Below are 23,321 nucleotides of genomic sequence, written 5' to 3' on the forward strand. Positions count from 1 at the left end.
TGGTTAGTACGATGTATGAACAGCCTTTTGACAACAACAGAAAACTATTTGTAAATAAGAGTTTCAATTGAAAAATCCTTACTCAAAATTATTTATTGGAAGAAAAAATTTACTTCCTTTTTTAGTGTTAATAATACTATTCAAAGTATTGCTTTTCTATTAACATAAAGGAAGTTGAAAACAACTTTGTTTAATGTTAGTAGTGGAAGTTTGTTATTGATACCTATACCAGTTTATTCCTGGAATAATATTTTCATATTTAATGTGTTAAATTTTATTAAAAATATCCAAAAATTATTTAAATAATTGAGAAAGGTGTATTTTAAGTTTAATAACTTTTAATAATTGAATTAAAATTATGAACGAAAGAAATTCTTCTAAAATGGCAAAAAGGGAACTTTTGGTCATTGATAACAATGTTTTTTTTTTAAAGGAGAAGGGTTCAGAATCACTCAAAAAGTGATAATGATATATTATATGGATAACCCCAGGTAAAATGTGAAAAGTTTTATCTGTAAAGTCCCTGTTATACTCAAATTTTAAAAAAAATATTAAAGAAGCATTTTATACTGGAGTTTTCAGAGAAAAGTAATCTTATCAATATAATTTTAGTTTCTTTATTGTACACTTATTTGCTACTTTCCAGTATAGGACTGATAGCATATTACTAGATGAATTTCGCAATTTTTCTTCATTCACTTTTTATTAATCTTAGATTACAAAGCATGTTTTAAAATTTGCCTGTAAAGCTATCCGATTGTAACAGTTATTCTTAAAATATAGTTATTGGTATTATCTTAAAATATTGTCAATTGTATAACATGTTTATTATGTTAAGAATGGAAAATCTCATTTATTGTTTAAATTTTCATTCTAATTTTATGTTAAAAAAATTTATACTTTAATGTAATCCTTGCAGTTGTAATTTTGTTACAGAGATTGTGCAATCAACTTCAAATGAACCAATTTCCAAACAGTTTGCTTCACATAGGCCTCCTGCTGCCTTGATTTCTAAGGAAACTGTTTCAAATCCAGATTGGCTGCTCTTAAATGTTGGTGGAAGACATTTTGCAACTACAAGGTTAAAACTATTCTTATTCTAAATCTATCATTTACCTGCTGGAGTTTTAATGATTCGTGAAATTTACGAAAGGTTGAAACAGTTGTCTCTTGCACGATTTTGTAATATTTGTGATGGTATATCACAGTGGATTAAAAGTTTAAAATGTTTACCAAAGCTTTATGTAATAAAAAGCTTGTTACTCTCGCATGTCATTTAAGTTTCATATAAAAATTGCAAATAAATTCTTAAACTATGCTTGATAAAGTTTTCTGTGTAGGAAACAGCCTTTGTTTTTATTATTACTAGTCTTTAAACTCTCTTAAGAGAGAGAGAGAAATTAAAAGAAAGTTATAATGTGCTTAATAAAAGCTACTTTATTATTGGAAATGATATTAACTCATTCCCAAAATTATTAAAAAATCAGCAAGTTCTGATAAATATCTTAAGAAATAAGGAAATTTCAAAATGTATTCATCTCCTGGATTTAAAGACAATAAATAAACTACCGTAATTTATGGAAGAAAGGCCGCGGCGCTTACGTGTTTAAAAGTTTTAAAATTTTAATTGCGGCTTTTACGATATTTTAAAAATAAATTTTTCAAAAGAAAAACATTTTTTTAATCAAAATAGTTGCGAATTATGGCAAAAGATGGCGTCACTATTGATAACTAACCACCCCTTAAAGAAAGTGGGTTGATCTCGATCTAGTTCCCACCAAACCGCATGGTTGATAGCTCTTTCACATTTTTCTCACTTTGTTACAACGTGCTTTGTGGAGAAATTAAATTGCGGAAAGTTTTCTTTTTAGTATTTGCTAATATTTATACATCGTTGTTATGGACGCGACTTATAAACTGATATCTTCTTATTTAAATAAAAAGAGGTATATTTCCAAAAAATAAATAAATTAAATTAAAAAAAATATTTATAAAATATAAATATGTAGTACAGTATGGAACCCGAAATTCGGCACTTAATCCGACCAAAATTTTTTCTTTCTTTTTTCTTTTAAAGAAATTTTAATGATAAGAGGGGAAAAAAAAGTAATATTTCGTTTTATTTGGATTTTTTTTCTCTTGAAGGAAGTAACTATATTTTATCTTTTAAAAATAAAAACATGAAGAGAAAAAATAATAAATCTGTATCAAACAAAACATAATTGAAAAGTAAAAACATCTGCATTTCCAATGAACAAAATAAAGAAATGCTAGTTGGGAGAAACTGATGAATCAATCTTGACAAGTGCTTTACTGGTTTTGTCCCTCTCCCCCATTTCCCTCTTCTATTTGACCATAAATTAGCCGCACCCTTTTGACATTGAAACTTCTTTCTCACTTGGTGTACAAAATGAATTCTATCCCTTTTGCTGCTTTTTTTAAAAAAAAAAAAATTCGATTTATTTATCCTTTTATTGCTTATTAACTGTTACTTTTTTTGCTACACTTGTTAACTTTTTTTTTTTTATCGTTATTAGTTGTTTGCTTCTTTTTTGTAGTTATTCATTGTTAGGTTCTTGCCATTAATTGTTACTTTTTTTGTAGTTCCTTGTTAGCTTTTTTTTTTCCGAGGTGAGCATCTTTTGTTAAAACAAAATGTTATGTAAAAGAAAAAACGAGAACAATGATCTCGCTCTGAAGAAGAAACGATTATTTCTTTTTCGGATTATTTCATCTTGAATTATTTATCCTTCGGATTATTTCTTCTTGATTATATCTTATAGATTATTATTTTAATCAATGAAATTTCTAAAGATGGGACAGTTTTAAATTCACCCCATCAAAATCTACAATTGAAACTTAGCTAAATTTATTGGTTCTTCTGAAATTAACAGCGTAATTGAATTATCGTAATATACGGGCGCCATATTGGAATTTCCGGAAGAGATCCAAAATTCTGCAAATTCCGAAATACGGAATTTCGTCGGTCCCGTGAGTGTCGAATTTTGGGTCCTATACTGTAATGTAAAAAAAATCATTTATATTAAAGTAATATAAATATAGTTATTTAAATTTTTTACCTAACGATGGCACCAACAGCCGATTGTAACATGTTGTTCTGAGCAGTTTGTCCAAAATATACAATAGCAGATTACATTCTTGATTTTATTATAATTATACATTTATAAATTTTAATTTATATTTTAATTTAAAACATTAGTAGTATTTATAAGGAATTAATGTTATATATTCACTTTTGCCGCTAAATCGTTATTATGGGTGCGGCGTTTACATGTGCGGCGTTTACCATGATTTTTTTCTTTTAAGTCTCATTATCACAAGTACGGCTTTTACGATAGGTGCGGCGTTTCTTCCATAAATTACGGTACAAATTATTAATTATATTCAAGGATTTAATTTTATTTCACACCTGGAATATTAAAAAATGACTATGAAATAAGATAAAAGTACCTGATAGAGAAACTATTATATATTTACATGATTCAACAATTATTCTTTTGATGAGATTTTCCAGAAATTCAACAAGTATGTAAATTGTTTTTAGGCATCCCATTTAGTTGATTCTTATCTTAGCACTTTCTTGAAGATACTTGAAATGAAATCTCTTTTATTTTACCTAAATTTTGATGAAATCTTCATGGATTTAAACTTGTATAGTATATCTTAAATTCTAAAAGCATGTTTTTCCATCCCATCAAATCATCTATTACTTGTCGTAATGACACATCACTTAGTGAATTAGCTGTGTTTGCTTTTATTTTTCTAACTACTGGTATTAAAGTCTATGGCAGGGGTGGTGAACCTTTATACACCAACGTGCCATTTTCTCTAAAAAAAATTGCTTAATGAGGTCATAGACATGCCGTCAAAAAAATTTTACTTCATGATTAGTGAGAAAATAATAATACTAAATACTATCAACTCAAAACTCTTTATTTACATTGAAAAAAAATACATTTTGCAATGTCTCAGTTATACACGTGATTCAACTTAAAGTAACATCAGTGTGACTTCTGTTGTTGCAGATTAGATGACCAATAACTTATATTAGATTGTAAGATGTTAGTTTAAGCGGGACTGTTGATTTTTTTTTTTTTTGCTTGTTTTTTATTGTTAGTTTGTTTTTTACGGTTATTAATTGTTTTTTAGTATTAATTTTTTATTGATAATTGTTTATTATTTTGTTTGTTAGTGAATTTTAATTAAATTGTTATATATGCTTCATAGCGTAATAACATTTGTGTAATAACAATTCATAGTGTAACAACAATTGTGATTGGTGGAGTGCCCAAAATATTGTGTCGCGTGCCATTGGTTCACCATCCCTGGTCTATGGAAATGATATGGGTTACTGAACAGACAAATACAGCAAAACCTGGATTCTTTGAAAACTTTTGAATAAAATCTGCTTTGAATATTAAAAATTTATTGTTATAATCATCACATATTAATAAATTTCAAAAGTTGGGATAATTATGTATAATGTTGCATGTTTCCTGTTAGCAGAATTGAAAACCATGATGGTGAAACTAGATTAGTAGATACAAAAAATTTTTAAGTAATAATTATTAGATTCTTTAACAAAAATCAAAGCAAACTTCAATTACTAGCTTGTGAGACAAGCACTACAAAATATGTTTCCTATTATAAATGCCCCACATATTGTTGTGCCAAATAGTAATTCCCTTTCTTCCGTTCATATATTCAGCAATGAACATTTTTTATCATGATTAACAGCTCTTTTATCTCTGTGAGTTGCAATAGTTAATCCTCATTGGATATCTTTAAATAACAAAAGAGGTTTTGCCTTACTATATTATTATGAGCATAACAACTTGGAAGTTATTTAGAATACTCAATACATCACTGCATATTATTAATTGAGAAAAGGAGATAAAAAGAAAAACCAAGTGTCTGAAAAATTGTGAATTAACTACATTTAACAGAGTTATTCTGATGGAATAATTTTGGATAATCATGATACTACAGTAATAAGGAGCACATATTAATGAATAAAACAAATAATAATAAAAAATGAAAATATGACATAGAACAGAATGTAAACAAAGCAAGAGTAGCATCTTGAGATAGAATATAATTGGAAACTTGAATGTACCAGAATAAGTGTCCCTAAAATAAGGTCTCAAGTAATAAAAAAAATATTCCAAAATGTTTTTTTATTAATTTTTACATTTCTATGCAACTATCAACTCATTTATTACAGAAAAGCTCAAATCTTTTCCCATATTCATTTATAACTTTATGCAAATAATTAAAGAACTCATCACAGCTTTCGTGCTTTGCTTCTTATAAAATGTGATCCCAAATTTCTATTCTTTGACTTTTTCGATGATTGTTACTTTTATACTCTCAATTTTTGACCGTGTATATTTTTATGAAATAAAGTAAAAAGTTGTATACTTTTACAGTATATTACTTTTTGACACGCCCGGTGGCTGAGCGGTAGTGCTTCGCGCTGCCGTGCCACAGATCCCTGGTTCGATTCTCTGGCCGGGCAAGGTTGACTCAGCCTTTCATCCCTTCAGTGGGTCGATAAATGAGTACCAAGCATGCTTGGGAACTAAGCACTGGGGGTTCTGCGTTCGGCTGACCACCTGACCGGAGCATCTGCTCCTGCACCCCAGAGCCCAAGGTCAAGAAAACTGAGATGGGCACAGTAGGCCTTGGCCCTTAAGGGCTGTCGCGCCGCTGAGTTTAGTTTACTTATTGATTGTTATATACTTTTACAGTATATTACTTTTTTATTGTTATATACTTTTACAGTATATTACTTTTTGATTGTTATATACTCTTACAGTATATTACTTTAGATTTTGAATAAGCTTTTTAATGGCAGCATTTTTTACTGTACAAACTTGGACTGCATGTAGAGTCGTGAGGAAATTCATACTTTAAAGTAAACTTCAGAATTTTTTCTTCTAAAAAATGTTTAAAAAAAAACTAGTGAGTATGAAGAAATGCAAAAAGTAGGCACACCTTGAAATTTTCTCAGCATTTTTTATTTTCTAATTGTTAACATCATTGCTGTTAATGAAGCTTGTTAATGACTTTTTGCCAAAATAACATGATACAAATGTTCTGATGATATAAATTATCATGATAAAATTCATGATGTTCTGTTGATACAAATTATTAGTATAAATTCCTCATAAGTTAATTAGTTTCATGATTTCAAATGTTTTAAGCTAAGTATTCATATTGGATATATATTATTGGAATATATAGTGTGCAAATTCATATTTTTATATTTATAAAGTGTATAAGCTGAGTTTAAAGGGGCACAAAAATTTAAAAGTCCATATAAGTAGCACCAAATTGTGAGTTCAAATGAAAGTGCAACAAAGACAAAGGTGCAACATTCTTAGTTGAAATATGACACCTTTCATTTTTAACAGTCATTCTTTAATGACATAAGAATCTGACTTGAAAAACAACCCTCCAAAATGTATATTTATTGATTCTGGTAAAAAATAAAAAATTATTATGCCCTTGAACAAAAATCACATTAGACATTGCCTGACACACTACTGACAGATTTCAAAAACCTGAGCACTAGGTCACAGATACCAGTTGAAATACATTCAAAACTATCTAAGCTATTAGCTACTTCAAGGAAATCAAAATTTAATGTGTTTTTACTGAATTACTAGCCATTAAATTTTGATGTATAGGATTTTAAATTCACCCTCTAGTGTAATAAATAATACATTTATAAATAATTATTTATCATAAAGGGCTTTTTATGTTCTTACAAGTTATGTTTTTGCTTACTTACATACTCTTTAAAACTTCAATTAGTTAATTATTATTATTGTTTTTATGTTTAGAAGTACATTACTGACCAAAGAACCAAACTCTATGCTTGCCTGTATGATAGCATCTGAAGAGAGCTCACTTCTTCGCCCAAGTTCAGTTGATAACTATGGTGCTTTTCTTATTGACCGTAGTCCTGTCTATTTTGAACCTATACTGAATTATTTGAGGCATGGTCAATTAATACTTGATAAAACCACTAATCCAAGAGGTACAAATATTGTCTTGCGTAGTTTTTCATGTATAATTTTTCTTCATTTATAAAGTTCCCCCAAAACAGATTCTTTGTTTAAACTTAATAATTTTTACTCAATTTTGCAGTTTATTAGGAACCATACAGAGTATTCAGGAAAGGTCGCATTTTGTTTTTTCCCCTATGACACTTACTTTCCTCATTACTGATAATCTATTATAAAAAAAATGGAACAGGAGTTCATGCTTGGTGGAGCCCTCTTGCTATGGATGATTAATTTTAGATGGCATAGAAGTAATTAATCTGAGAGAACAAAGTTTTTCAGAAACAGGAAAGAAAAATAAAAGTATTATATTTTTATTGCAATATCATAATCAGTGTGTAATGGAGAAAAAAATTATTAAGAGAGAAAATGATACATTTTGAATACTTCGAAAAATAGTGTGCTTTTAAATGATTGTAATTTATATAAAAAATAATAATAAAAAGTTTCATTGGATGAGTTCTGTATCTCAAAATCAGCAAAAAATGTTCTGAATCGCTTTTACTTTTAACGTTTATAATATAAGTGTTTAACAGCATTCATTTGTAACATTTATGTTGTAAATATTCACTCAATTGCTCACTTTACAAACATTCAGTTCATAGTTTCCTCATGAGATCATTATTTGGCTATATTTTGTTTTCAATATTTAAAATAATTCTGTTTGAAAAAAAGCATGTTAAAAAATCAATAAATATTAATTTTCACATCATTTTCAGATACTTGAGGACCATTCCCACTACTTATAATTCAACAGGTCTGCTTAAAATGTGCCTATCAGATTCTAAATTTCCTTGTGCATATTTGAATTGAATTTTCATTTCAACAAAAGAGTTCTGTTTAGAAATACAGTCTGAAAAATGCTCTATAACATTTTTTATTATAAATAAAAGTTGGTTTTTAAAGTATTCTATTTTAATTCTGTCAGTTGATTTCACAGAAAGAGAGAAGGGAGATCTTTTCCATTCCTGGAGGGTTTAGCGATTTGAATATTTTCAACTCCTTATGTAAAATTATGATTTTAATAATGTAAAGCATGCTTCCATGCTAGTTCCTTCAATTCTACATTATTTTTTGGTTCTACTTAATCTTGTTTAACATGTAATGAAATCAATAAAAAATATAACTTTTAGAAATATGTAGAGCCTGCGCTAAACATTCTCCACCTCGCGAAAGCCAATAAAAACGTAAATTTGTGTGTTCTTGAATGATTTCTTCTATCAAGGGAAAAATATATATCCCCCTCAATCCTGAAAAAATTATTGTGTACAAATCCTGTATATTTTTATTTGATTTCAGTAATTTTCGTTATATGCAATACGTTGCATAATCACTAAAATTATCATTATCTGAACTAATAGTCCAGATAATGTAAGCAACAAGAGCGTTTATGTAAGCATGAGACAAACTACCATAAAACACAGATTACCTCATTCATTGCCGGATCATGTGATATGACGTGACAAAATTCTTCCATACAGTTTGCGTCGATAAAACAAAATTAAGTGGTAGTCAGGTTCATATTAACAACCATTTTTGCAGAAGATATGTTTCTTCAAATATATGTACAATATTTCTCATATGCATATTGTATTTTCTTATATACAATAATGTAATGTTGCTTTAGGTTTAACCTTATATTACTGCTCTAGTCTAAGTAGTTATTAAAAATTAACTCCAACCTATATGTATTTAATTTCCTCAATGATAAAACATCTACTTTTCTATTGTCTCTCCCATTCATTGCTCATTTACTCCTCCTCAGCTCTAAAATGACTCGAAATGATTTAATTTTGTTAAATAATTTAATTTTTAGTAAATGTGTATTTTGTTTTGAAGTTTTCTATGGGGGAAAGAATTATTAGAAAAAAATTTTTAACTAAGAATTTTGAAATTTTAGTCATATTTTTGATATTTGGCTAATTTACTGGCTAATAATTTGAAGTCCTTAGCGTGAGCCCTGAATATGGTCAATTTTCTTTGATGCAATTTGCATTTTTCCTTGCTACCATTTAAGTGCCTCTCAAATGTTACATAATTCTTCATCAAAATTTTGAAAGGGTTCCTAGATTCTAAATAAATAATTTTTTGTATATAGGCATTTAGTATGAAGTATTTTATTTGAATAACATTTAATTATTAATTTTGTCTTTAATTAATTAGACTATAGAAAAATTCACAGGCTCTACTTAAAATTTTGCAAAAGCATACAGAAACTGTAAATAGCTTTCAATTCTCACAGTACCAACTATCTAGTAATGCAAATTGTAAGTTATATAATTCCTTATACATCTAATTTTAATTCAAGGATTAAAGCTTAAAAATAAAAATTAGAAAAGAATTTTCAAAAGCCTCTTTTTATTGAATCATTTTCTCAAAAATCTATTTTCACCACAGAGACTACACTAAAAACTCAAAATATTGAGTATTACATATTCAACATGCATCACTGTCAGTGAGCTAATGTTAAAGATGTGGTGTGTGTACTATATGTTTGTTTATATGTTTGTACTAAAGGTGTTGTACTATGTAAAAGGTACTATTGTTTGTTATTATATGTTGTACAGTGTAAAAGGTACTATTGTGTGTACTATATGTTTGTTGAGAGTTTGAAGTGTTCATATATTCCCTGTAATATCAACGTATGGATCTATACACATTTTTAAAATTCTGCAGATGATTTTATGTATGTACTCTATGCATATTAAACTCTCTGGGGGCAATTTCTACTCTTCCTATTTTCTCTAACAATATAAATGCCATGGATTTGGAGAAATGTAGCACAGTCAGTATGGAGCCACAAATAAACGTATAAGTAAATTTGTGTTGATAATGAACAATATGGAACATGAAGTGGGGATTTTGTGTAGGCAAAATAACTACCAGTTGAATGACCCTTGGTCAATATATTTAAGAAACTAAAAATATAAATGCTATTTATTATGTCTCACACTATTTTTACTTTCCCCATTTTCACTCTTAGTAATATTTTTAGGAATAATTTCGCCTAAAATATTACACATAGACAATTTCTGTCTTTCTGATTTGCATATAAAATGCAATTATCACAGCAATGCATTCATTGCAATTATTACAGATTTAGAGCAATGATACTAAAGACTACAGGAGATAACATGTATCTGCAAGGCTGGTAGTTTTTGCAGGTAGATGACAATGAGGAACTGTGTAGTTTTGAGTTTGTGTTGGTAAACCAACTGGCTGCATCAGGTGGCTAGTAATCCATATAAAGAAAGTTAACTTTATGATGTGTATGAATTAAACTAAAAAGAGGGTGTAAATAATGTTGTATAGACAGACATATAATTATTTTTGTTCAGTATATAGCACCGCTACTTAATCTCCAACCCTTCTTGTAATATCAGGCGTTACTACTTACCACCATACTTTCTTTCGTATGGCTCAATTGTTGATTGTTCTTTTTGAACTTGGTTGATCCCATTTTTCTTTGTTTTAATGCATGTGTTTGTAATTTTTTTTTTCATCTTTGCGCTTCTCTCTTTTTATGCTATGTTTTGACACTGAAGAAAGTGCTTCTTTAGAGTACCAAAATGAGCATGTGATTATTTGTGTGACATTATTTATGCTCTTTCCAAGTTATTTTAGCTTATTTCAGGTTTATAAATGTGTGCAAAAATGTTTTTATTTGTAAATTGTTTCAGAGATACAACAATTCAATTATTAGATCAGAAGTTATTCAGGGTGTAATTTTTTCCACTATACATTTAACTATATTTAAATTGTGACCCCTAAAATAAATCTAATTAAATATTTAATGACTTCAGTTACTCATAAGGTATTTACTAGGTATCAATTTAAATAAAAAATTATTTTAATAAAATAAATCAAATAATTATATTTGAAAACAATAATTCTTTATTAAAACTTCAAATAACTATTGCTTATGTGTAACTAAATTTTAAAATACTTTTTGAGCGAAGATTCTATACTGCGCTTAAGAATTAGAGAATTCCATGAAATAATGATGTGTTTTGTTATAGGTGTTTTAGAAGAAGCAAGATTTTTTGGCATTGAAAGTTTGGTTAAAATACTAGAAAAGAATGTGCAGGTTATAGCTTTTCTTTGTTTCACATTTTTTCTCTCATTATTTTTCAAAATGTTACGATATTCCTCTGTTCAGNCACCAATCAAGGCCATTTCAACATAACGAAACGAACATCGTTTTCCACAGCGCGAGTCGACATCGGAACGTAAGAGAAGAGTCTTATATCGCTATATCGTTCTTATATCCTTGCGTGTCTTATATCGCTATATCGTTCTGCGCTCGTTGTCTTTACTCGACGGCTTAAATTTCTGATGCATCACCTTGAATGAAAGTCGCTGTATCGTCTTTCCGATATATGAGTTAAATCGATATGTCTCGATACATCGATTTATAGCCCAGTCCTAGTTATAACTGTTTGATACAAATAGTTAAAATAGAATAGAGTTAAAATCATTCAATTTTGAATTAATTAGATTACAAATTAAAAAATAAATTTAATAAAAGCAATCAAATGGAACATTAAATGCAGTATGCAACAGGGAAAATTATAATTAAAAATATATTTTGTATTTGTTACTTAAAAGAAACTTTGAATATTGTTTTTTTTTTCCCCTATTCAGTGTGCCAACAATTAAAATCATCATTTTCAACACTTGATATTTAAAAAAAAATCATTGGTTCAATTGATTAAAATAACATTTATTATAATTAAAAATAATTTATTATGCTTTTAAAAGAGATCTTGAGTAATAATTACAAGGAACAGAATCTTTCTAAAGTAATAAAATAATTTAGAACTTTTTATTTACTAATGCAAAGTTTAGTGATAAAAATATGCACGTAACTACTTTTATATGCTTTTTTTCAATATCATGTCCAACTTCCAGTCGATAGTTACCAGTTTGTCTGAGAAATAAGGCAGCCAGTGTCCCTGTTCTTTGCTGGTCACATTGCCACTATCATGTCAATAGCCTTGAAGAATTATGAAGCCTTCCTTAACCTCCATGACCAATTGTCTGACAATTGATTGCTCTTGGAATACGTTGCTATATTTTATTTTTGCTGTTAGAATATATTAATATTAAATACATCATTTCTAGTGAAATAGGAAATGTCATGTATGAAAATATATTTAATAACAAGACTTCAATTTTGTCTTTTCTACCTTAAGTGACTTATTCGAAACTTGATAATTATACAAATTTAAGATGTCGCATTAACTAGAAAAATAAAGTATTGAAAACATTCTATACTTATATTAACACTTCAAACACATTGAAGAAAATTCATCTCTATCTGCATTATTTACAAATTATGAATGTTTAAGCGAAAGGGTAATTGTCTTTCTTTTAAGCCAAGAGCAAAATTATAATTTAAGAACTTGCCTAGGTTTTTTCATTTGAACTATTTTTGGTGAATGTTACATTAACATTTAATTTAAATTCCTAGTCAATTAAAGATAGGCTTTGAAATAAACTCTCCTGCAATTATATTTGTTTTTTCTCATAACTAACCTTAGATAATGTTTGATTCTGCTTGTAACCTGTAACCAGCCTTAGATAATGTTCTTATTGATATAATAAGCAAATGAATGCTTAAAATTTTAGCTGCGTTAATTGTAGATATTTAGAAAAAAAGACTGAAGGAAAATTAAAATAAAGATGCAAAGATAAAAATTTTATGACAATTAAAAAATTGGGAAATTAAGTATTGCATGTAAGGCAGCCAAAAAATCATTTGTTTATTTAAAAAAAAAAAAATACTAATTGTTTTGAGGGTGCTGTAACCCCTTAATCTTAATTGTGTATAAATCATGCTTTAAAAAGGAAATATTTAATGGCTTAAAAATATATTATACTTGATATTCCTTTAATAATTAAATTTAGATAAACAAAGTAATAAACAAAATATGATTTATTTTTTTTAAATCTTTTTTTTTACTCTTTTATTGTATTATCAAACAGTTTTTCTGTATGATCACATAAACGATTTTTAAAAATAAATTTATTATTTAAATGGATTTTTATCTTGAGCATAATTCGACAAAAGAAATCTCTGATTTATTTCATCAAAGCTTCGCTAAACTACATGTAACATTTAATAAAATATTTATTCTAGCTTATTTGCAGCTTAATTAAGTGGCACTTAATAAAAAATTAAGTACTTAACATACTTAAGTGATATGATGAAAAATAGATAAAATTCTATGTACTGTAGAAATTAGTTTCTATAATAATTGCTAATTTAATTTCTTTTGAAGGAAGAGCAACATTCTTTTTCTGATGGTGCAGCTCTTACTCGCCGAGATGTTATAAATGCATTAATATCTACGTCTTATGCAACTGAACTGAGATTTCAGGTATGTAATTTTGAATTGATAATTTATATTCTAGTTTATCACTAATAAATTAAATTATTATATTTCACATTTTTCGGACTGACTTCATCCATAAGTTATTAAAGAAATATGGTGTGTGCTGTTTAACATTAATCCTTACCGTTTCTGACTATGCATTGATAACTATAAAGGATCTGAATAAATTAATGAGAAGCCTAATTAAGAAACATAGTGCAAGAAGGGAAAAATTAATAGTAAAACTTTTATTTATTTAAAAACTCTCAATGAAATTTTTTATTCATTTTCTAAGTAGTTTTATGCTCAGGAGCACTGTAATTTGGTTTGAAACAAACTTCAAAAAATCATTCGTTTTCTAAGTGATTACAAACATTCAGGGAAGTGTTTGTTTTATGTGTGATCATGAACTTACAAATATGCATAAGTATTTTTTTTTTCTTTCTTAAAAATTGAACCTTTGCATAGCAGGCATCCTCTGGAACAAAAATTGTTTACTACATGTTTACAAAAGTGTTACTGTTGTTGTTGCGACAGGCTAATTGAGAAATATAATGCTGTCAACTGTTTCAAGTAAATGAATATAATACTTAAATAAAAACATAAATTGACAAAAGGAATTAATGTAAAAAGCTTAAATTTTGGTGGTTTTATTATTTATAACGTACAATAATATAAATTAAAAGAAACAAAAAACATCAATGATTATAAATGATAGTTAATTCACTTCATGACTCCTTATTGAGGTATTTAGCAAATAAAATTAAATCTAGCAGAAATGTTGCACCTTTGTCTCTAAACATTGTTAAATAATAAAATAGTCTTGTGTATTTAAGTGCAGAAATATTATTAGTGTGGTACATAATTATGAAAGTAAAGTATTAGGTTCAAAAAATGTTGTATGTGAGAGATTACTATATTCTCTGAGTTTACGTGTTTTATTTGTGAGCCATAATTTTTATCCTGCTTGTTAATTTTATATCTTTTGTATATAGGGTGTAAATTTATCCCATGCTGATTTGTCTCGATTAGATCTAAGGCACATAAATTTTAAATATGCAAACCTTCATGAAGCAAAGCTATCTGGAGCAAATCTCAGTTACTGTTGTCTAGAACGAACAGATTTATCTCATGCTAATCTTGAAGTAGGTCATTTCTTTCCTCATTTATTAACTTTCCAGTAGATGCTGGGGAAGTTTAATTTGGTTTTTAATATATTTATTTGTATAAAATCTAATTAATTTTTTTAAAATCTAATTTAACTTGTATATACACCCACCCACTCAGAGATAAAAAAAAATAATCTTTTAGCAATTTTTATAAATTGAATTTTTTCAAATTCATCACATTTTAATCATCACATATTATTTTAAAATAGCAAGATTTAAAACTGTAAAATTTGGTGGTCTTACATTAATGTGGATATGTTTAATACAAATCTCCAGTTAACATGTTCTTCAGTTCCAAATCTCCAGTTAACACATTAATTTATGGTTTTTTCACTGTTCCTAACAGTCATTTATTTGGTGCGACACTTAATGTGTTGGTATACTCATTAGATAATGTGGATAAAACTCATTAGATAATGTGCCTCTTTAACTACAGCCACAAGCAAAGCAATTTCACATGACACAGTTTTGTTACAATTAGAAATCTTGGGACAAAATTTTGTCCCCATAAATTCAATTGAGAAATATTTTAAAAAGTGGGTAAGGTTTCTTCTATCAAAACTCATTCAAGAACTTTACTCTCCACCTTTATTCAGTGGGCTGATGCTCAACTGAGTTAAGTTTAGTTTTTTTATTCAGCAATATGTGAAGTCTTTTTTTTTTAATGCAAATGGCTGGTTTTGTACATTTATTCAAATTAAGTTACATTGACATCAAAAATATCCATAAGAATACTGTAATAAATATAAATTAGCTAATTCTGTGGCATGAAGACATATCTTATTTCCTGTTCTGGAACATATTGTTTTTATTTAAAAAAAAATTTAATTGTCAATTTTTAAAAAATGCCATTATTTAATGTATAAGGAATTTTTTTTTTTTATTGCAACAAATACATTTTTTTTCCTAAGATTGTGGTACAATTTTGCACAAATTATCAATCTGTGCAATTTACATTATTGAAATTGTGCAAATCAAGTTGGTAAAAAGCATTTTTTAATGCGGATAAATTTGCAGGGAATGTTTTTAAAATTTGAGTTTTGCCTTTTCTTTTTAATTTATTACTTACATTATAATGGCAATCAGTACTTTTCCAAAATTTAAAAATTCAAAATGTGGAAACATTTAAGGAAAGTAGATCAATAATAAAATTACATTTTTAGAGTACCCAGATAATTAAGGACGTACAAATTTAATAATGACAATGCAACAGTCAATGAATTACATGCTGAGGGATGGAAATTGATCCAGTTTTGTAAATTTATGACAGAATATTATCCAAATTGACCTAAGTTGCATTTCAGTGCCTACAAACAGCATGGACACTCATAGATCATTTTTGAATTATAAAATTGTGTTAGAACATAATAAAATGAAGTGAAAGATAAAATATAAACAACAATTAATATATCAATGTTCAATATTTCGTACTGAAATTCTGTTTACATGTAAAATAATACTAATACTGTATAATATACAGTATTAGTATTATTTTACAGAATACAGAAAACAGAAATAATTTTTCAGGTGTTTTACATGCTATTATTTTAATTTTTGTACCATGCATATGTTTTTTAGTGTGTATGTTGTATATCTTTTTAATTGTATTCTCATTAAATTTTTAAAACATTTCATAAATATTCTGAGAATTTTTTTTTTCTGTAACAATCTTGTAACCCTACATAAAATGCTTTACGCAAAACTTAAAATATTTTCATTAAATTAAAGTGCAGATATCAGTCTATAAAGTTATAAATGTTCCCCCTTGAGAGTAAAAAGAGGCCACTGTAATTTTTTGAAGTTTCTGTATCTAATATAAACATTTCAATAATTTTGGAGCTTACCATTTCCTTGATATGGTTTGTTCACTTTTTATACCAACTTTCAATGGCATTAGAATTTGTTTTTATTGTTAATAAAATACTAATTTATATTTTATTTATACATTAATTATTCTGTTTACAAAGTTCAAGTTACTGTTCATCTTTTACAGTTTAATAAATTTTTGGTTTCTTAAGTTAATTTCAAAGCCTCCTTGCTTTATCTTATGTTAGGTTTATAAAATGTGCTTTATTTTTAGAAGGTGGTATGTATTGTGATGAGTGTGTTAAGAGAAAAAGTGGGTTACTTGAGGGCTATATGTACAGACAATTCTTTAAAAAATTTTAAACAAATTTGTCCACTTAGTGTATTTCATTATCCAAAAGAAAATACAAATACAAAACAATGTTATATTTTCTAAAAGTTATTATAGACTAAGCACCTGATGTAAAGGGGAAAATATATTTTGTATTTTATTTGCAATAACTAGTTTAATATTTTTTTTAATTTCATGTATTGTTGAATCCATTAAGTGATAACATGAGTAATAATATTGTGAATTTGTAGGGTGCAATTTTACTAGGTGTAAAAATGCTTTGTGCAAATCTTGAAGGTGCAAATTTAAGGTCTTGTAATATGGAAGACCCTGCCGGAAATAGAGCTAATATGGAAGGTAGGTTACAGAATTGCTAATTTTTTGTTTGCTCTAATATCATTTGTATAAGTATTATTCTTGTCGATAGTTAAAGAGAAATTTGAAATAATCATTCAAAATAGGAGTGGTGTTTAGTTTCCCCTTTAAGTGTATGCATAGTAAACTCTTTTGTACGTTTGATTCAAAAGCATAGATTAAGCCCAGTTTGACCAAGCCTTGTACAGTAATTGTGAAAGCTGTGTATGTGGTTACATGTTTTGAATATTACTTTACATACTTAATTTTATGCCTATTTTATTTTTCCTTGTATACCTTTTAATGCCTTTAGGTAACTGAAACTAGTCTTTAACTGTACTTAACTAGTAACTCAAACCAGTATTACCATGTAAATAATCATTCAAATCATATATTATGAGTATTTTGATCATACATATTAAATTTTACATTAGTACCGAATGCCATAAATCATGCCATCGTAATAACTTTATGAATACTGGAAGACAAAAAGAAAATATGTCACAACCTTCAACACAGACTAAAGTACTCTTACTCCAGAAACGGAATGACCTATACTATCAATGAAATTTAAAGACCTGTCAAACACTCCTAGTTCACTGTGCCAATCACTAAGTTTAAAGCTGTGATTGGCAACCTATGACAGGCAGATCACCTTGTGATTATATTAGATTATCCCTTTTGTATAATGTTTTTATTTTCATTATTCTTAAATTTCTTTACTGGTCAGAGTAATTTTCATTATTCTGATCAGCAAGGAGTTTTGTGTATGAAATTTAAAAATTGCCCACTTGAAAATTAAATCAAGATCCATAACGATTTTACATTGCCATGTGACGATTAATGATGATTACAATCTACCTTTTGCTTCTTACGAACTCAATGATTATCAAAATTTACAGACATTTCACTAAAATATTTATTTGAGGCTCTGTTGTGTATAGATGTTTGCTTCATATTTTGCAAGAATTTTGAAAAGATATTATAAGGAGGTAGGGTGCATAGCGTTTTTTAAAAGGGTTTGTAAAAACAGCTTAATTTTCTATCTTCTGAAAAGTAATTTTCTTTGCCGTGTTGATTGTTGTTCTAAATTACGAAATATGCTTGATTTTCAAAATTTTCTCTGCAATATTTAACAGAAACTAGTTATTTTATCGTGATTACGTAAAGTTTTTGGAAATATTTTTGAATTTTATTGATTTTATGTTTATAAATTACGAACTTAAAAAATAATTTTTATTACTGCACAGATCCTAATTATGATTTTTTTTTTGGAAAGTGATTAAAAATACTTTTTGAGTGCTTAAAAAATACTTAAACGGTGCTTATTTTTTGTTGAAAAAATCTGACTACGCACCCTGTTATTAAGAGGTCATGAAATTTTTCCTTTACATACATCACATAATAAACAAATATGCTTCAAACTAGTCTTAGATTTCTAATTATGTAGGTGTAAACTTGAAAGGTGCAGTTTTGGAAGGAAGTCAAATGGCGGGTGTCAACTTGAGAGTAGCTACTCTGAAAAATGCAAATTTACAGAACTGTGATCTTCGGGGTGCTGTTCTAGCTGGTGCTGATCTTGAAGTATGATCATTATTATTTTGGTTATCAGAAACTTAATATGCTCTAACTAGTTTTAGTTTATCAAATTTAATTAATTTTATCAAATTTTTAGGATTTCTATTTATTCTTAAGCTAATGAATAATTATAATTCATTGTGAAGACATTTAAGATGTTTTTCTATTTATAATTTTTATGATTTACAAATTCGATTTTTCTTTTTGTTTTTATATTATACATATATAACATTTTAGAGAAAAGGCAAAGTTGCTTGATAACTTACAAATATAATAATTATTTTATTCATCAAAGTATTAATTATTGTTTGCACTCTTTTGCTATTTAAATAGTGGGTTGTCTATGCCTGTGTTTTAATACCATGGTGGTCGATGAATTTCCGGAATATTCAAATTATAACTCTGTCATAATGAAATTATTTTATTATTAAGAAGTTGTCCAAATTATAGAAGTGGCTTTGTAGCATCATTTGAGACTTGGCCTGGTGAGGATAAATGAAGGTTCAGAAGTTTCAATACCTGTAGTTTTGACACAGCTATTTGTGAATTGTGTATTCTAGCACATTGTTGTGCAATAAGATAGGAGTTGATGTATTGGCGATGAGCCAGGATTTCATGAAATCGTAATAGATCCCACCTTCTTTTTTAATCTTTTCATAATGGATCTTTTGAAGAATATCATGCTTTGGAGTATGTTTTGGTGATTCATTCTGGTCCATCCACTGTGCTGATTGTTTGTGGTTATCATATTGGAGATATTTTCATCACAAGTGACAATCAGATTTGGACTTTCTATCTAGAAAAATAAATAGTAAAATAATAAGCCCATTTCAAATTATAAACTGTTAATGTTTGCTATATTATAATCTATAAATTTCATTCTTAACCACCTAATAATTTATAGATTATTTGATATCTAACTCTATTTTAATTTTTTCTAACCTTTTTATTTTACTTGTTTTTTAGAATTGTGATCTTTCTGGTAGTGACTTACATGAAGCCAATCTTAGAGGAGCTAATTTAAAAGATACAGCTTTTGAACTTATGTTGACTCCTCTTCATATGTCACAAGCAATACGATAAAAGACTAATGATGTGTAATTTACTTATCTAGTATATTTAACTACTTATAATTGCTTCATTCTTTCATTCATAAAATATTTGGTTTTCTGCAATTATCTTACATAAATAGTTTATTTGATGCTTTTCTGTTTCAGATCACATTGTAAAAATTTTGTACATACAATTTACTCAAAATAAATTAGTTTTTTCACAATTTTTAGAGCATATTTTTTGCTTTACAATATTTACTTCATAGACTGAAATATTGTTGTGGCTTTGATTTTTGTTTGTGTACATCATTTTATATTTTTAACTTTTTTTTCAAGTTGGCTCTTAACTTAGATGTTTGATCAAAGGAATAAAAAAACATTTGCTCTGGTTGTTTTGTTGCATTAAATTAACGTTTAAATAAACACCTTTTAAACTTAAAAGGCATTTATTAAAATAATACTAAAAATATTGTTATTCTTGTGTAAACTATTATTAAAATAACTGGAAACTTTGAAATCTTTGTAACTCAAGGATATAAGTGGATATAACGACTTGCAGTATCAGACAAGACAAATAACTACCCTCCAGAAATAATCATGTTACTTCCTTTTTGGGTGTCACACTTTTAACAATGTTGCTGCCTGCCTCATGTTCTCTTTATTAACGAACAGTGAAAGTATAACAATAAATAGTGAAAGATTCCTATTTATCTGTACTCCTAAAAAATCTTTAATTAAAAGTATTAAGTAAAAATATATGCAATATTCCAGCAAAATAATTTTACAAACTTGATGGGAGTATTGTTTACATAAACATTTTTTTAAATGAAACATTTTTTATACATTTTGTTTCTGTTATAGAAAATAATATTCTTTTCAAAATTATGTTTAATTATTGTTTCCTTACTTGAGATATTTATAATTATTATTTTGTCTTTTGCATTTTATGCTATAAAAATTTTTGTTATTACATAGTTTAGTATTAAATTTAATTAAATGGATAAAGATGGACGAAGAATGAATTTTATACTTGCTTGCAATGAGATTTATGTTTGCTATGTTACTATTCAATGTCAAAAAAGTTATTATTAATGCTTAGATTTGTTTGTCTAATTTAAATAATTTTTAGTAAGTTTTTATTCTTGAATAATTATGCTAATAATTTTTAACTAATAATTCTAAATAAATTTTACTTAAAATTATTATTTTTTAAATGAGCATACTTATTGTGTGCTTTTATGTTATCAAAATATTATTTTTTGTTTATTTTAACACATTGTCGAATTGAAATAAAATTATTTCCTAGCTGATGATACTTTTTTTTAAAGTTCATTTAACAAACAATGCAATTTGTTAATGGATATAAAGCTAAGCACCATAATGAGTGTGTCTGGCATCCTCATAATAGATTCAATCAAATAGTCCCCTGTATGTTTCAAAAACTGATCTCCCGACTAATGCCCAATAATAAATTTTGTTGAGAATTTTATCTAATTAAAAGCTTCTTATTTATATAGTCGCACTTAGCAAAATCTTACATAAATCTAATTAATGCTGATGGATATTACACATCATTTTAAAAATGCCCTATCAGAATCACATTGATTTTAGTAAAATTAGCTTCATGACCTTTAGATACAAAGAAAAGTACCTAATTTCACAATTGTATTCATTTTTTTACTTTTACAATATAAGTAAAAAGAAACAGTGTAGTAGTAATACAAGTTAGGGGAGTAGAGTAAGCAAAGTACCCTAATATATTAAATAATAGTTTAAAAAATTTCATTTACGATACTGCCAATAAGTTAAAAGTATTGATTACGATTTGTTTTGATAATTTAAAAATATTTAGAGAAACATTTCTCTAATTATATCAATATTTTAATAACTTTTGCTTTAAACTTTATTGAAGCAATAAAATCAAAAAGATTTTTGCTTTTTTATAATCAAAACACTTTTTGAAGCTTATACTTTTATTCAAAATATTGCGCAACATTAACAGGCATTTGATATTTCTACCTTGCTGAGTATTCATCTAACTACATAATTTGATGTTAGGTCTGCCATACATTGAACATTTATAGTCCACAATGGGGAAGATACTGTATTGAACAATCAATGATGTTTCAATTTGAGAAGCTTATTAAAAAGGGCATCTCATTATGCAGATGCAAGACAACATTATAAAGCAATATGCAAATAGCTGTGGAAATCTTAACACATCATATTAAACTGAACAAAATGAAATGTTCCAAGTTGCCTTGATAACATCTAACAAGGTGCATTATTAACACACTCAAAAAGGGTTCATAGCCCCTAAAGCAGAGTTTTATTGATGCCCATTAAATAAATTCTTTTTTTTAGTTTTCTAAATTATTATTTTTTTTATACTTAGGATTTATTGATGTTGAATGTTGCATTGATAATTCCAACAAAGTCATTGGCACTCACAAAGGGGTTTCATATCACCTGTTATTGGGGCCCATTAAATAGTGATTGTTATCTATATTTTTTTTTCGCTTCCTAATTTTCTTTCTTATATTTAAGCAATATGATTTTAGTAGGGGCTTTTTTACTTTTTTTTTATTTAAAAAAGTTCTTATCTTTTTTTCAATATCCTGTATCCTTTTATCAATATGATTTTAGTAGATTTTTCTTTTTACTTTATTTTTTTTTTTTTTTATTTAAAAAAGTTCTTAACAGCAGGGTCTTTTATTCTCCTGTTTTTAGAGCCTTTCAAAATGTATGACAGCTGTACATATAAAAGGATTTTCAGAAAGGAAACAGAATTACAGAGTACAGAAAGAGGTATCATTTATACAAATCAATGATGAGTGTGTTATTCTGGTAGAGTTCAGTTTTAAATCCTTTGATTTGCATACTATTTGGTTTTATTATCTATAGTGTAATAAAACCATAGGTGAACTCTCATAATTAGGGTAGGCATTTTTGAAAAAAAAATTTCTTACATTCTTTGGAATATAATTATAAATAGAAAATCTAAGATTTCAAAAAAAAAAAGTTTTATTTTAAACTTATGTTTTGCTTTTACATTCATTACTTGAGTAATGTATTGTAGAATTAAAAAAAAATGCTGCTAGTATTTGTAGCCTTTTATAATTTTAAAACCGAAGCAAACACCTGGGATGAATGTAAAAATTTGAGTTTCTTTAATGATAGGAACAATAATTGTTCACAAATTTTTATACACTCATACCTCGGAAAATTATAATACCCTGAAAGAATTATGCTAATTGAACCTAACTTCCAAGAAATGCAAAGTGAGGCAAAACATGCAAATGATTAGAATAACAAAACGATTGCACATGTGTAAAACGAGAACCTGCTCCAACGTAGATGGAAATATAATTTTTATTTTTTGATTTTTATTAAAAACTGAATTTAAGCTAACATTTTCTTAAAGAAATTTGGGTTAACTGTTCGGATGTAAAATAACCAGGATGAATAAAAAAAAAACAGCTTTTTTTTTTAAAAAAAAAAAAAAGGAAACGAAATACCTAGTTTTACCAAAAATACCCCCCTTTTTTTTTCGTTTAAGCAGA

At 27.3% G+C, this 23,321-nt stretch overlaps 1 protein-coding gene across 8 annotated transcripts in view; it reads left to right on the top strand.

The window, feature by feature from the left end:
• The window catches only part of LOC107440008 (BTB/POZ domain-containing protein KCTD9), a 43,681-nt gene extending 23,699 nt beyond the window's left edge, over positions 1–19,982 (top strand). For 6 of the 8 annotated variants that reach the window (XM_043044628.2, XM_016052801.3, XM_016052773.3 and 3 more), the window contains 8 exons: positions 937–1,081; positions 6,870–7,066; positions 11,111–11,178; positions 13,376–13,474; positions 14,464–14,613; positions 17,026–17,131; positions 18,579–18,712; positions 19,673–19,982. In XM_043044628.2, coding sequence (XP_042900562.1) covers positions 937–1,081; positions 6,870–7,066; positions 11,111–11,178; positions 13,376–13,474; positions 14,464–14,613; positions 17,026–17,131; positions 18,579–18,712; positions 19,673–19,789 — 1,016 coding nt within the window. In that variant the 3' untranslated portion in view covers positions 19,790–19,982. The remainder of the gene's footprint in view (positions 1–936; positions 1,082–6,869; positions 7,067–11,110; positions 11,179–13,375; positions 13,475–14,463; positions 14,614–17,025; positions 17,132–18,578; positions 18,713–19,672) is intronic. The other 2 variants (XM_043044632.2, XM_071187576.1) reach the window with 1 other exon arrangement.
• The last annotated feature ends 3,339 nt before the right edge of the window (positions 19,983–23,321 follow it).

Source organism: Parasteatoda tepidariorum, chromosome X1 (genome assembly GCF_043381705.1).
Source record: "Parasteatoda tepidariorum isolate YZ-2023 chromosome X1, CAS_Ptep_4.0, whole genome shotgun sequence".
Taxonomy (NCBI): Eukaryota; Metazoa; Arthropoda; class Arachnida; order Araneae; family Theridiidae; genus Parasteatoda; species Parasteatoda tepidariorum.